At 35.4% G+C, this 16901-nt stretch overlaps 1 protein-coding gene across 16 annotated transcripts in view; it reads left to right on the top strand.

Moving 5' to 3' along the window:
- Positions 1-16901, top strand: part of LOC109049924 (connector enhancer of kinase suppressor of ras 2-like) — an 87106-nt gene that overhangs the window by 30496 nt on the left and 39709 nt on the right. For 6 of the 16 annotated variants that reach the window (XM_042752427.1, XM_042752426.1, XM_042752418.1 and 3 more), the window contains exons 4-11: positions 256-361; positions 7162-7203; positions 9892-10011; positions 10939-10998; positions 12077-12145; positions 14711-14857; positions 15742-15878; positions 16065-16258. In XM_042752427.1, the coding sequence (XP_042608361.1) occupies positions 256-361; positions 7162-7203; positions 9892-10011; positions 10939-10998; positions 12077-12145; positions 14711-14857; positions 15742-15878; positions 16065-16258 (875 nt within the window). The remainder of the gene's footprint in view (positions 1-255; positions 362-7161; positions 7204-9891; positions 10012-10938; positions 10999-12076; positions 12146-14710; positions 14858-15741; positions 15879-16064; positions 16259-16901) is intronic. The other 10 variants (XM_042752419.1, XM_042752417.1, XM_042752416.1 and 7 more) reach the window with 6 other exon arrangements.

Below are 16901 nucleotides of genomic sequence, written 5' to 3'. Positions count from 1 at the left end.
CCAGCGGTCTTAGAGGAATATTTAGAGACAGGATGGAAACGATGAACCAATGTTCCTACAGCCCTGTATATATAGAACACAGCCTCAATACACACGACCCACATTCACTTCGTCACTCACAGGAAGTGAGAAACTGGGTCTGGAGTACATTGACGGTCAATAGGGATAACATATACACATCTACAATTTGCAAACACACTCAAATTGTCCGTCTTGTGGGTCTGGCTCTAAGAATGATCTAATGGTTAATTCCAGGTGTTACTTCTTTTGCAGGTCACCATTTGCTGCCGTAACAGATTATTCCATGACCAGGAACAACGTGATCCAGCTGTGCCTGGAACTCACTACCATAGTACAGCAGGTAATGACATTCACCAACCAAACAAACTAGATCAACACTTTGACAGTCTTGTGTGAAATGCAGCAAACACACATGAATACTCATGATTGAAAAAGATGAGTCTAATTCTCAGAAATATTTTATGTAGGTCATATATGGCTCTACTCTAGGCATGGAGAAGGACGTTCAGAGTAGATTCAGCTCTGACGTTGAGTTAAAAGAATAGTTCACCCAAAAATGAAAATTTTGTCATCATTTACTCACCTTCGTGTCGTTCCAAACCTATATGAATTTCTTTGAGTTTAAAATTGAGTTGTTCAACATAAAAGAGGATATTTTGAAGAATGCTGGTTATCTTTTAGTTGATGTTCTATATTTTTTTTTTTCTTGTTGAGTAAGAAACTTATATAGGTTTGGAATGACATGAGGGTGAGTAAATAATGAATTTTTTTAAATTTTTTCCATTCTTTTAAATGTTGTATTAAATGTTGTTTTTAATCTTTTTTGACAAATATGATGGTGAGTGATTAGAAATATAAAATACAAATGCAGCTATATATTTTCATGTATAACAAAATAAATTTGTGTAAGTTTCTGTTTCCAAAATTATTTTTTTTACTTTTTCTATTATTGTTAAAAATAGGTAAATGAGTTAAATTATCTGGAAATTATTTACTTTTTTATCAAGATTAACACTTAGATACAGCTTTTTTACACAGCTTCTAGCAGTTTTCCCCTTAATACTAAAATTGAATGTATTTTATTCTACTCATTAGAATAAAAATTATTTTGTCATTAATCAAATAATTTCTTACGAGTCTCTTACTATAAAAATTTAATTTGTGAATTTGTGATTGTGAATGCAGTTTTAAATGAATACACTACTGTCAAATGTTTTTAATAAAAATAAAAAAGTTATATTTTTTAATAACTAACTTATTGCTCACCAAGGCTGCATTAAATTAAATTTAATAAAAAAAATGACAAAACAGTAATATTGTCAAATATTAATTTATTACAATTTACAATAACTGTTTTGTCAATTTAATACATTTTATACATTTTTAATTTATTAATGTGATGGCAAAATTTACAATAACTAGTAATTTTTCTTCAATGTCACAGTATACTATAAGATATAAACTATTATGAGTCTGTAAAATATAATTTCAATATAAAAAAATTATTTTTCTGAGATCTTAATATGAAATGTTTTTTAAACCTCTCTCACACACATCTGCTCTTCCCATATTCTTTCACATTTTAAAAAGTCTTTAGAATGTTTGGAAGGTTTTAGAATGCACTCTGAGGATGTCAAGGACCTCCTCAGGATCTCAAATGAGGATCTCATTTGCTGCTGAGGCAGTGTGCATTGTGGGTAATGTAGTCTTGTAGAGCAGAGTAGGAAAGGAAACACGTTCAGTGTGAAATAACCATGTCAGACAAAAGAGAAATATGAGAAAGGAGAGGGATTCAAGGCCCCTGCCTGCAGTGATGTGCGTGTGTGTTAGTGTGTGTGTTTGTGTACCCAGCAGATTATTTCTATTAAGGTCAGAAGATCATGGCCAGCAAGAGCAGCATTAAATGGATGAGTCTGTCACAGCCAGCTCAGCCTAAATTCTGCACACAATCTCTCTCTTAATCCAGGACAGATTACAGCATTGAAGCCAGAGATCTGGCTCTAATCTTAACTAATGCAACTAGTATTAAGCGCTCAGGACCAGCAGGGGCCCTTTCTCCAAATCGGCCCCTGAAAGATTAGGTCAAAATGGAACAGATTCCTCTCTCTCCTGTTTGGCAGGTGTGTTTTTAACTGGTTTCTACCTGATCCAAGCCGGTAATTAACTGATCCAAGATAATCCATACTGGTTTATCTGACCAGATGGACCACCAGCTGGTTGGGACCTGACCGAGTTGGTAGACAATCTTGTACCAGCCTAGCATGTTCCAAAAACCTGCTTGACCATCTGATTTCTCCGCCAGGGCACTTGACCAAGATGGTCGCTTGTATTCTATCAATGGCCACAAACATCTAAACAAAAGCTTCGATGTCCACGGTTCCCATTACTATACTATCGCATTGTAATTTACATAGACCGTATGGATGAGCGCCGCCTGCTGGCATCACTGTGATAGTGATCTGTCTCTATCTTTAGTTTGGGTGTGTTTGTATCTTTCATTATCTGGCTCAGTGTGGTGTTTACTTATAATTTAAAGTAATATTGCATCCAAAAATGAAAATTTCTCATTAATTTGCTTTTCTTGTTCCAAACGTACTTTCTTTTGTGAAACACAGCTGTTCTCGATTAAGTGAAAGTGAACAAGGTCTGTGGCTGCTCCAAGATGCAAAATAATGACAAAAAAAAAAAAAAAACACACCATAGAAGTATGACTTGCAGATATATTCCTAGTGTCCAAAGCAATACTAAAGGTTTTTGTGTTGAACAGATGTTGTTCCAAACCAGTAAAACCTTTGTTCATCTTCGGAACACAAATTAATATATTTTAAATATATCAAAATAAGATATCAAAGGATTCTTGATGAAATCTGAGAGCTTTCTGACCCTGCATAGACAGCAATGCAACTACCATGTTTCAGGCCCAGAAGCGTAGTTGCTAAAATAGTCCATGTGACATCAGTGGTTTAACCGTAATGGTATGAAGTTGCGAGAATACTTTTTGTGCACAAAGAAAACAAAAATAACGACGATTCATCAGTTTTTTCCTCTTCTGTGTCAGTCTTTGATGCATGTTCACAAGAGTGCCACAACTTTCTGGGTCTTGAATGGGTCAGTTCCATTTATGTCTATGCAGGGTCCGAAAGCTCTTGAATTTCATCAAAAAAATAGCTTAATTTGTGTTCAGAAGATGACCTAAGGTCTTACGGGTTGGAACGACATGAGGGTGAGTAATTAATGACAGAATTTTCATTTTTGGGTGAACTATCTTTTAATATTTTTCATCCACAGAGCTCTCATTGGAACGTTTTGCAGTGTTTGATTTGTGAATAAATGGTTCTTTTGAGTCAGAACTTTTCAATGAATCATTTAATCCAATTTTCAGAGACAGTCCAAATAATTTGTTCATAAATCACACTAATCTGGATCTTGAGTTCAGTTTACTAACTACAGCATAAGAACCAATAGAAAAATGTGTTGAGCCAGTACAAGCCATTAAATAAAATAGTTCATTTATTTTTTTCATTAATCTGGATCTTGATGATTTTGGTCATGCTATGTATGTTGATGTGATGTGATTTTGGTATGCTATTTTTATGTATGTATGTATGTATGTATGTATGTATGTATGTATTTATTTATTTATTTTTTTCAATCATATTTCTGTGCAGTTTTAGCAATACAAACATTACCTTTAAAATACACTAGTTCGTACAGTAATTTTTATTTATTTATTTATTTTAAAAACTCACCAAGGCTACATTTATTTGATCAACAATAGAGTTAAACATTAATATTGTGAAGTGTTATTACATTTTAAAGCAACTATATAGAACCATTTTTATGATAATTTTATTGTGATTTTAAAGTCCCATGCCATTTTCTTCAAAAACTCTTCTTTTGTGTAAAAGAATAAAGTAATTTGGATTTGGAACAATGTGAGGGTGAATAAATCATGGCAGAATTGAATTTTTTGTGTGATCTTTAAACACCATACTGTAGCATAAGAATGCATGTGCCTTATGCGCGCCTCCAGTCACACATGCACACACACACACACACACACACACACACATACACACACACTGGCGTCCTGCTGCGTGATGATCCATGGCTTGAGTGACAGCACTAGAGAATAGGTACAGAGATGCTCAGGGGTGATCAGAAGGGAAGTGAATCAATGTGGTTTCATTTGCCGGGAACACTCTTTTCTTTCGCTCTCTCTCAGGGCTTTGGCTGTGCGAGTGTCTCAGGTGTGAGGGCTGGTTATTACTTTATTGTTATGAAAGAGAAGAGGTGCAGGTAAGAGCACCAAAGACGATGACAGAAAATAAGCCCTCTCGGTAAGATGCTGCAGAAACGGAGACATATAGTTTCAACGACCAAAGAAAAAGAGAATCATGTCCTCCTACTGGGCATTGTTAGGTTTGGGGGTCAGTGATGGATACAGGAAGCAGAGTGGGTGTTGCCATGGTGATGGCTGATGGCCAGAGATCAGTTTCTTCAGTACATCTTCTTTAATATTTCATAAATGCTCAATTTATCTGTATACATGGAACAAGGGCTTATGATCTTGTTTGTCTGTCCTTGGAACAAATGTCCTCACAATGTCATTTTTTTGAATGATAAAGCCATTTGCTCCATGGATAGAAAGCTATACCATATTCTTTGGTTGATGAATATGATGCATTGACCATTTATCAAATAATACAGGACTGTTAAGAATATTAAATGACTTACTTGGCTCCCACAAGAAAAAACCTGTTTCACAACAGCACTACATTATGCCTTATTCAGTAAAAATGTTAAATGTCACTTCCATTATAATCAACCACTAAACTGCTGCACATTGCATTGTGCCTTCAGCCAAAGATTATTTTCCTCCTTTGATTAAAATGAAAGGAGTTTATTGATTTAATTGCTCTGTATCAATTACACAATTGATTATGACTTTTATTTATGTATTTTTTGTTTTGTATTTGATGAGTTTATTGATTTAATTGCTCTGTATCATATAAATATGTGTATATTTTTAATATATATGTTTATATTTAGAATATATTCATATTTATATGCAGTTGTAGCAGTTACTAACATTACGTACATTTACAGTAGCAGTAATATTTTTAAAAATGTCATCGGATGCCCATTTGATATAAGTTGATATGATTCTTTAGGGTATTAATGAAATGTCTATAACATACTTTGGTTAAGATTTCTCAATGGTAGTGTAAAAACACCTTTTTAACCCTGTCAAAATGAGCTCTGTTTTTAGCAAGCCATTCTATTCATGCTAATGAGCTCTGCTCACCCTGTCCCTCTCTTCTGTGGGGCAACGAGCAGTACTGTTTACTTTAGCCGTGAAACTTGCTAACTAGCGCATATTAGGAAAGGCGATTTGCAAAAAACCTTTTGCAAAATACTCACTTCTTGTGTAGATGAAGCTCGATAACGAATGATTCATGCGAACATAGAATCATTCAATGATTAATCAGAGACATTCTTGTCTTCCCTTGCACTGATGTCGACACAATGGCGGACTGCTCTCAGCTCACTCAGGGCGGGTCTAAGGTAAGACGGCCTTGTCAGTCAACTATCGTGTGAGGGGCCTGTGCAGAACTACGTCATTCTGACTGGAATCTCAGAACAGCCGGATTTAATAAAGAGAATTTTAAAATAGGGATTAAAAAAAAAAAACACTGTGTTGATCATTATAGAATGGATTTTTACACACACTTCCAACACACATTTATGTTCAAACAACAATAAATGTGAATTTTGAATCCGATGACCCCTTTAAATATTTTTACTATTTTAATATATTTTAAAATGTAGTTTATTTATTTGATAGCAAAGCTGAATTTTCAGTAGCCTTTACTCCAGTCTTAAGTGTCACATGATTCTTCAGAAATCATTCTAATATACTGGCTTGCCGCTCAATAAGGTTGTGCTCCTTAATATTTTGTGCAAAATGCAATGAATTATAATACATTTTTTTAAAGAACATTAATTTGAAATAGAAATCATCTAAAAACTACAGTATCATTATCCTAAAATACTGTGTCAATGAACATGTCAGTGCCATCAGAATGACAAGTCCTTGTGTCATTGTGTACGGATAAGACAGTCAAATTGCTTAGTCGTGTTGTCAATATAACAGTGTACTCTGGAGGGATGTTCTGATGTAAACTATGGCTACAGTTTTGATGACAATTATTGTAAATTGTAGGTTACACCTTAGTGTATGTGGGAGTTTGATTGCAAGAGACCGGACAAGATTCACATTTACGCTTTTACTGTTTGTACTGTAATTTGTTGACAGACCATGTCATTGCGATACAGAAAGGAAAAGACTGCACTGCATAGCACAAAGAAAAAAAAGTAGAAATGTGAACATAGGACAATCTCCTTAGGGAAAACTGTACATGCAGTGAGGGTGAGACTATTCAACAGAGACCCATTGTAATACATTTTGATCAACATGACATACAATAAGCAATTCATAATGTAGGAAACAGTAGATAATTGTACATAATCATTTGCATTGATGTACCAAAACATTTGCAACTTTTTCAAATAAATGAGAAACTGCTTTTTTGATGTGCACAAGTGACACAATGATGTGATGATTGAACGGGTAGTTTTGAGAATTTCAATTCTAAGAAAAACTATAATATTAATCAATGTACTTGATAAAATTGATGTTTATGACCAATGGACAAGCAAATAAATGCAGAAGTTTCCTTCACGTTTGTCCGCTTGTATATATCTTATTGTATATGACACCTGCACAAACACAGTCACACTGCAGGTTTGCTATTTCTCCATGAACTTTCACAGCAGTCCCGGCCCACAGCGGGAACCTCAGGAGCTCCTTGAAATGTCTCCATCAGAGCCTGAATGTTAAATTGAGCCCGGGGCTCTCCTCTGTTCAACCTTCCTATATTAGATCAGCATCTGAGAGAGAGAAAGAGAGAGAGACATTTCTGAACACAGTGACCCAGCTGTTTGGTAGATTATCCCATCTGCAGAGATACTTTGCTCAGTAAATGTTTTCTCAAGCGCTCTGTGTGGGTGAGTGTGTACGTGAGAGGCCTAAACTGTTTAAAATGGCAGTAATATCTTACTCTTTCCTCTTCACAGGACTGCACCGTCTATGAAACCGAAAATAAGATCCTCCATGTGGTAAGTGTTTCTCTTCTGGTTTACACTGCAATATGAGGCTGATAATGAGCTCTAATGTTTCTCCTGTGAGCTCTGCCCTTATTTCTTCATTTACAGGAAGTACCGTAAGGATGCTCAGACACATACTCTCTCTGCCTGTTATTTCTGTGTGTTAGACTAAATTTAAACTCCTGACTTGATTTTATGACCACACAGTGATGTGAATAGACACTGTAAATGTTCATTTTCAATGAACCATTTACCAAACAGATTCTTTTGAGTCATCATTCAGTAGTGCCTGCATTTTTGTCCCCAAAGAATCTTCCTTGATCTTTTTTGCAGTAAAAATAAATCTATTTTTAGATTGCACTATATAGTTTTTTGTAAATTAAGGCTTCAGTTACTGTAAGTGCTGTTTATCTAATAGTTTTTCCCCCAGACAAGGACCATTTTAAGGCCTTCGAATCTATAATATAATATAATATAATATAATATAATATAATATAATATAATATAATATAATATAATAATATAATATAATATAATATAATATAATATAATATAATATACCTCTTTACAACCAGCTTATTATATATATATTATTATATTATATTATATTATATTATATTATATTATATTATATTATATTATATTATATTATATTATATTATATTGAACCAACTCACTGCCAATTAATACACAAACTTTCCCAAACAAAATAATTAATAAAATGTAAACTCCTGATGACTCATTTTATAACCACACAGTGTTGTGAATAGATGCTTTAAATGTTTGATTCATTTGAGTCATCATTCTGTAGTGATTGTTAAAGTCTTTGCATTTTAGGCCCCAGAATCTTTGATCTTTTTTTTATAGTGAAATAGATCTTTACATTAAATAACACTATTTCTTACAGTTGTTGATACATTCTGTGTTGTACATTTATGAGTCTGAGTTTGGTGCTAGTATGCTTTTTTCAGGATAAGAACCATTTAAGGCCTGATTATATGTTGTTATGTTATGTTATTTGTTATGGTATGCTATATTATGTTATGTTATATTGTTTTCACATATTATTTAAAGTATAACTCTCAAACAGACCTCTAGTTGAGGGACTTCTTTTTGATGAATCATTTAATTAAAACACGATTCGAATGAATGCATATACATTTTGATCACAAATTTTTATATATTTAATTATTATTATTTTTATTTTTTTATATATATATATATTTTTTTTTATATTATGTTTTTAATAGTTTTAATAGTTGCTTTTATTTCATGTAAAAGACATGATTCCTTATCTCAGTTTTTTTATATTTGTTGCTGTAACCATTGTGTGAACATGTATTTTACTAGTTCAAGCCCTGAGGTGAAGTTCCCTTTGCAGTCACAGGAGAGCCACAGCTAGGCTCTATGTGAGATTCCCGTCTCATACACACTAGCACACAGCAGTGTGTGTGGCAGGTCCTGTTGTCACCACAGACTGCTGGGCTGGGCACAGCTGTCATTCTCACTGAGTCCCACAGCTAAAAATACCTACACATTGCGCCTGCTAGCAGCAGATTTCATTCCCCAGCACCACCCCACCTCAGCTACCAACTGTAGGAGGAGAAACAAACACACCAATGACACCAGATGAAAGCAGAAGCAGAGAGAGAGATGAAGCCATAAAACAAAGTGAATTAAAGTGCTACAGAACCCTAAAAAGCAAATACAAATCATAATATAATTGCAGTCATACTAGGCAGTGAAATCCAGGTGCATGTTTTGCAAATCCAGTAGCAAAGTGAAAAATGGCAAGCATGACAATAGTGTTGCTGCTGTACATAGATATAGCTATGTGGTAATGTTTTCTAGATAGGTAGGTAGGTACAGACAGATAGACAGACAGACAGACAAACAGACAGATAGATAGATAGATAGATAGATAGATAGATAGATAGATAGATAGATACTGTAGATAGGTGTTTTGCTTTGTGATTAGATAGATACTGTATATTTCCTTCCAATTATGTATTGTAGTTTTTTGCTTGTTGCTTACTGTACTTGTAAAGTTTCTTGAATGTCTCAGCACTTTTGTAATGTACATTACAGTCATGCCAGTAAAAAGCTTGTTGAGAGAAAAGTGGAGAACAGAGGAATAGTGCAGTGGTTAACAGGAAATGAAACGACATCGATTCCCACCTCCTTCACCTTGAGTGAACTACACCAATAGCCCAGACAGGTGAAATCTGATCATAATTGCTGAGAGTTTGATATAACGCTGTAGAGATAATGAACGAAAAGGGGTGAGAGTACAGGGAAGACTGATAAACACATGGGGAAGAAAAAAAAGATATGACTTGAAAAAATGAACTCTACTAAACCAGGATGAAACCCAACTTCCTGACAACTTATATAGCACATTTTCCAAAACAAATTATCACCATACCTGACCAACCCATAGCTTTAGTCCTAGTCTTTTAGGCATAACAAAGTCCTTCCCAATGGAAATGGCCTCAGAACTTCACCTGTTTATTAAAACTGTGCCCCACAAAAGCTGAATATTGACTTTAGCTAAAGATGCATTCTGTGGTCACGGGACATTAAACCTAAATTTGATCATGTCTATGATGATGAGTTAAATCTAATAAATGTTCGCCCAGTGCAGCATATCTGTGCAGAAAATAATTGATATGCTTTCTTCATCTTTTTCTCTCTCTCAAGTGTAAGACATTGTCTGGAGTATGTGACCACATCATCTCACTGTCGTCAGACCCCCTGGTCTCCCAGTCGGCACATCTGGAGGTGGTTCAACTGGCTAATATTAAACCTACAGAGGGTCTGGTAAGATCACACACAATTATATTGTGCTACAGATGATTGTGCTAATTACTGCTGTTTATCATTATGTTTTACATCTAATTATTAAACTAAAAAATCTAGTGTAAATATATCTGCCCGATTGTAAAAATAATGAGTTCTGATAATTAGTATCAGTACAGTATAATCTTCCTTTCAAAAGGTTGGGGTTAGCAAGATTTATTATAAATAAATTAATATTTTTATCAAGCAAGCTTACATCAAATTGATCAGATGTAACAGTTAAGACATATAATTTTACAAAAGATTTAGATTTCAAATAAATGTTTTTTTGTTTTTTTAAACTTTCTCGTCCTATAAATTATGTTTTCAACAAATCAACATATTAGAATAAATCAGCATATCAGAATAATTTTTGAAGGATCATGTGACACTGAAAATTCATCTTGTCATACAAAAAAATAATAATTGTATATATGCAAAATATATACAATAATAGATATATATACATGTAAAATTGTATATAAATGTGTGTATGTATATATAAATATATTATTATGTATTAATGCATCCTCGGTGAGCATATGAGATCTTGAGAAAACTTATGCATATGAAAAATCTTAATAACCCCAAATGAATGAATATGTAATGATAACCTTTTGTTAGCAGTGAAGCTTGGCTGTAGCTTAACTAATTGTAATTTATAAGCAGCTTGTTTATATTCCCAAACAGTTTCAAAGTAACTTCCTCAACATTGATCTTTGTCCTAATGTGTGTGTGTGTGTTCAAAAATCTCTTTTATTAAAAGTAATTTCACATCTCCATATACACATGAATAGGCTAAAAGCATTTTGAAGTGTTCTTCAATGTGTGCATGAGACAGAAAGAGGAAGAGATGAGGAGATTATTCATTATAGTCTATTAATTTCATCCTGTGTCTTTTATATCTTGGGAATGTACATCAAATCCACATATGATGGGCTTCATGTTATCACAGGAACTACAGAGGGGGTAAGAGCCAGTCGGTGTTAACGTGTGCGCTCTAATTCATGTGTCTTTTATAATGTCCTGCATACTGCAGATAAAATTAATGAATCTCAGCAATTGATTGTATGGCTGTTACTGCACACGGTCAAATTAAAGAGCAGGAGAGAGAAAGAGAGAGCTATACAGACAAGAGTGCTCTAAATAAAGATCCACTGATCATGTGACTGAAAGCTCTTAGTTTTTGTTGTAGCTCTAACAGTGGGTGGAAATCACACGCTATACTGCAGTACCCATAGAAAAAAGCACCATGATATGTATTTCATGTCATATTTCAGTTGCATATCCTAGACCACACTGAGATTAAATGAATAACAATTTGAGATGTCTTCCGTTTCTCAGACAGATTAATTTTTTTATTATATCTCCACTTATTACAAAGTATGCTCAGGTTTTACATGATGCCAAAATAAGCATATCCGAAAGTCTGAGATTTTAACTTAATCTTTATTTGCATCAAATTCTTGCCAGACCTAATCATCTGAGCTCTCCTCATTATTTTTGTATCTCTGCTCAATACTTATTGTTTTTTTTTGTAAGCTGTAACCATGATATCATAAATATGATCAAGTCACATGATTAGAATAGACAGTTTTTTGATGCAATTCCTGTAGCTCAAGTGGTAGAACATGGCGCTTGCAACATAACCACATGGGTTTAACTCCTAGGGAAAGCATAAACTAAAAAATTTAATTAATATTTTTTAATGATTTTCAAATGGCCATACTATCTCTGATTTAACTACTAGAAGTATTAATTCTTAAAAAAACCCAGACTTTTAAGTAAAGGCCAGTGTATGATGGTTTCCACAAAAATAGTAAGCAGCACAAATGTTTTTAGCATTGATGGTATGAAATATTTATTAAACACCAAATCAGCATATTAGAATGATTTCTGAAGGATCATGTGACACTGAAGACTGGAGTAATGATGCTGAAAATTCAACTTTGTCACCACAAGAATAAATTACATTTCAAAATATTGAAATAGAAAACATTTATTTTAAATCTTTTTATATCTCTCCATTTTTCTGTCTCTATCTTAGTCTCCAGCAGATCGTTGTAAGAAGATCCACGCAGGTGATGAGGTCATCCAGGTGAACCATCAGACAGTGGTGAGTGTCAGTCTCTCATCAGTCACTCAATCCGTTTGGCTCATTTATTCTTCTATTTTATCATCCATCCATCCATCTATCAATTTTGTTCCCTATATATGTAAGCCTCACTTAAGTTGGCATTCAACAACAGTTCCCCCTTTCCTGTCTGTTTGTGAATTATGGAACTGAAAATAAGGTGCATTTGAAATTGAGGGCTTTAACGTGTCCTTGTTAAAGCACCAAGGGCTTTAAAACGTATTACTAGATGTATTTTTAGCTTATTTCTGACTAGGGCAACTATATTCCAATTTGACTGAATTCACAATGCTGATTGAGTGTGTTACGCTTTAAACTGCATTTCTGAGTGAGACTGGAGAGTGTTTAAAGGGCATAAGAGGCTGTAAATGTAATGAAGGGCAGTGGAGTGTGTTTTTAAGGATGGTCGAATTTGAGAGATTTCGTTGCGTGCATATGGAGTGCGTCAATAGGTACTCCAAAGATCGTACCCTGTGGAGTTTCTTTTTCTGCGTACATCTGTGTACAATTAATTGCGCATGGAGTTTAGCTTGCGAAATCAATTCTGTTTGAAATGACTTCCTTAGTCTTTGATGTGCATAAGGTGCTGAATTATTCGTTGAATATTTGAATTTAACTCTCAAGTGGTGGCCATGTTTTATGAAGTTAAAGAAGCTGCAGAAAGCTAAATGTTCCCTCTTCACCATCTCTGATCACAATGATGTTGTTATTCAGATTTAAGATGGTCTTTGCACTATGGTTTTAAGTCAAGGCATCAGAATTCAACTTCTACATCAGTTTTTCTTGTTTGTCTTAAGTCATCTTGTCGCTGTGGTGAGGGATGCTGAGCTTGTTTTGTGATGAAACATCAGCAACACTAAGGCCTCATTAATCCTCATGTAATTAGACTGTTGTCACCTTCATAATTGGATAAAGGCGCTTCTAATGTGTGATAAGCGATACGAATTCGGCTTGTAGCGAAAAAACACAGACAAATAATTACCATAACAATGCTCAAAAACAACCTAAGCGTTAAAGAATGGTGCATTGTGGGTTTTTCTTGATATGTCACCTCAGTGATTAGACTCTGTATGCTATAGGATCAGGTCCGAATGTCCAGCCCATCTCAGTGTGTGTGTGTGTGTATTGTGGTTATTTCTGTATGTGAAGGACATGGTTAGTGTAAACTGTGTGTGGGTAACGTTTTGCCTACATTGTGGGTACTAAATGTCCCCACAAGAATATTAAAGGATAGTAAAACCTCAAACCAGCCAACAGTAAACTGCTTAATAAACATAATAAATTATGTCTTAATGACAGTCTAAAAATGTGAGGGTAAGGCTAAGGGATAGAAAGTATCATTAGCTCTGTATAACTATAATCAATCAAAAGTTTCCACTATGATAGGAAAACAAATGTTTGAATGTGTGTGTATTACTTAATTTCACTTCTTCTCATAGACTGACATTGTAGTGATTAATGAGGTTTTTTTATAAAGTTAATATTTATGTTGCATATCAAATAAAAAACTATCTGAACTAACAGCAGAAATGTATATTGTGATTATTCATAAACAATTCAGTTAAATATTGAACATCAAACACTGAACATCTGGGTTTTAAACTTTATGATGCCACAGATCCCCAAATATAATTATATTTATATATCCTGTAATATAATAGCAGTTCTATTTTTAATGTGTGAAGACCATTTTATTTTATTTTAACCCATTTTATAATGTTTCTGTTGTCACTGTAATAAGCCACTCGAGTCAGTGATGATGTACAATTATTTTTTTCCATGGTTAAGTGGCCTTGTATCATCTAACAGTACATCTTAACCATAGTAAAATCACTTGTGGTACACTGCACAGCTTTATTACTTTACTAAACTGTGAAATGTCATGAATTTATGTAGTTTAATAATTCATCAGTAATGTAAACATGTTTAAAAATGTAGAGTTTGCATATAGTGTGTCACATTATTTTAGAATTATATTTAAAGAGTTGCCTCCAGCTATTAGCTTCGCTTGCTGGCTCAGTAAGCATTTTTATAACAGTGTAACATTAATATTTCAACAATAAAAAGGTAGTCAGTGTATAGACTTCATGTTTATCTTTTATTATCTTTCATTTTTTTATGTTTAGTTTTAAAATAAAGTCAGTATTGTCATTCATAGTTTTTCTCCATAATAGGCATTTGGTTAATTTTTCATGCTTCAGAATTCATGATTATACATAATTTATAAAGAACTGAAGGCTCAAATATTGACATTTACTGGGAATGTCAAGTTCTACCGCAGACTTTAATATGGAATCAATTAAATGATTAGCAAACATCACGCCTCATTAGTGTACACTCATTTCATATAGTAAACTTAATCAACATGTACTGTGTCAGGAAATGTGTGTGTGTGTGTGTGATACATAGTAACAGGATATTCTCTCCATATTCACCGGATATAGAGAGACGTATGTTAGGATTTGCTAGCAGTTCCTTGTCAGGTGACGTCTCTGTGTGGTGTTCTTGTCGAGTCTGTGTATGTTGACCCTGTGTTTGTTGCTGTAGGTGGGCTGGCAGTTGAAAAACTTGGTAAGCTCTCTGCGAGGGGATCCTGCCGGTGTGACATTGACCCTGAAAAAGCGTCCCCAGAGCACGCTCACCTCTGCCCCAGCCCTACTAAAGAACATGAGATGGAAGCCCCTGGCCCTGCAGGTAGGATTCAGATCGCCCCGTCCCAAAAGCTTCATCATTTTGGGCTGCACTTTCCCCCTTTATCTGCCACCCACTCCCTGGCCTCATTTTAGATTCGGAACTGACACCTTTGACTCCATTTCCCATAACGCACCTGCCTACTTTCATGTCGCTTTCCATTCAAACGTCCTACTTCTGAGTAAAAATAGTTTATTTTGTGTAAATAACAGGACTGTTGGATATCGAAGTTGCCTTTGTGGGTCTTACAGTGCTTAAGTCGTTTGCAGTAACATCACTTACCTGCCTTAGAAGTGGTGCGAAAGTGTGCGCCAGAGAGAGCATATTAGCTTTAATCGGCTTTCGGTGAAGGATTTAAGTCTGGCTCTAGACTTGTGACTTTAGACTAAACTTTTAGCTGTTTTCCTCAAACAGATCTGTGTACATCTCCATCTTGGTGGCTGTCATCTCACATGCTCATTTCATTGCTTATATGCACGTGTCTCTTTGTGCATGTCATGTCTGTGCAGTCTGTGTCACAACCCTTGTTCCCAGGCATTCAGCTCACTGGAGACACTAATCACACGTCTATAGTCTCTGAAGCCATTGTGTTCTCTGGAAAAGCCTCAAATGTTTCCATAGACTCCCACTCATTATGTCAAAGCATCGTGAACCAGAGATCCTAGTGCACTGTTTACTGCAGACAGTAGAGGGACTGTGCCGCCGTTTCGCTGCTCAGGGACATCTTATCTCTATCCCTCGCCCTTGTGACTGTCTGCAGATATCAGTGTCTGGGTCATGTCCTGGAACAGAGCTCCATTATTACATTTAGTTGTGCTCTCAGACGTTTTACCAGCTCATAGTAGATGTGAACTTTGATCTTTAATCAAATGATCTTGTCTGCCCAGCAGCCAGTCGTTCCCAGGAGTCCCACCAGCAGCTCAGCCACGCCCACGAGCACCATCAGCACACCCTCCAAGCGTGATAGCTCCGCCCTCCAAGACCTGTATATCCCGCCCCCTCCTTCCGAGCCGTACATACCCAGGTAAGCTCATCCAGGAAAGGATTTTTTACACTTCAGCTGGTTTTTGGCTTGAAATTCACTTGAATTCTTATAAAAGGTTTCTTACATCAAAAACTTGTATTTTGTCCAAACGTCTTTAGAATGAAACATGCTGCTACTTTTGCTACTGTACATTCGATGTAAGAAAACATATTGCTGTGCTTTTAGAGAGGAAAAAGGCTGTCTCCTGGGTGAAGGCGGGGTACCTGTCGCAAAAGGGTCAGAATCACCAAACTCATTCCTGGATCAAGAGTACAGACGGCGATTTCCTCTCATGGAAGAAGAAGCAGTCCTTTACTGCTATGAGTACGACCCCAACCACGGACCCACAACGTCCCGTCGAGACAGCACACCCACTTACGGTACACAAACACACACAGACAAGAGCACATTTCTGTACAAGCTTAGATGGTACATCAGGGTTATTCACTCTTTTAGCATGGGAAATTTGGTTCTTCCTTTCTGCACACCATAAAATGATTAGTTATTTTTTGCTAGCTTTTACAGCAGATGCACGAGAAACTGAATATTGACCCAGCAACTAATTCAAGGCACAGACCAAACTTCTATGAACATCTACTGATTATAAAACAGCACATAATGACCTAAAACACAATTTACTCCAATTATGAAATAAATTTTAGATCCAGCTAAAGAACTGGTTTTGGAAGCTTCTGCTTAACTAAATTATTTCTGTAAACTATCCTAAATATTTTGCAATTCTGTGTGATTGTATGTTTCTTGATGGTTTATAAAGCAAGCGTGTCTATAACAAGTTGCCTGTATAGGGATGTTGGTTTCAGATTTTCTGTAATTAAACTCCAGGGAGCTGGGCTGCACTTGTTGTAAATGTGTGTTTGTGTGTGTGTGTGTGTGTAGCATTATATCCAAAACCAGAGAACACAGCTCTAGTCGTTAAATGCCAGCATGAGCCTCTGCAGTGGCACAGAACTGCTGACACACTCCATGCCCGCTGCTTCCCTAGAAAACGAGAGGACACATGAA

Source organism: Cyprinus carpio, chromosome B24 (genome assembly GCF_018340385.1).
Source record: "Cyprinus carpio isolate SPL01 chromosome B24, ASM1834038v1, whole genome shotgun sequence".
In the NCBI taxonomy this organism is placed as follows: Eukaryota; Metazoa; Chordata; class Actinopteri; order Cypriniformes; family Cyprinidae; genus Cyprinus; species Cyprinus carpio.
Note: the sequence above shows the minus strand (reverse complement) of the source record. Positions and strands in the feature narration are given on the sequence as shown.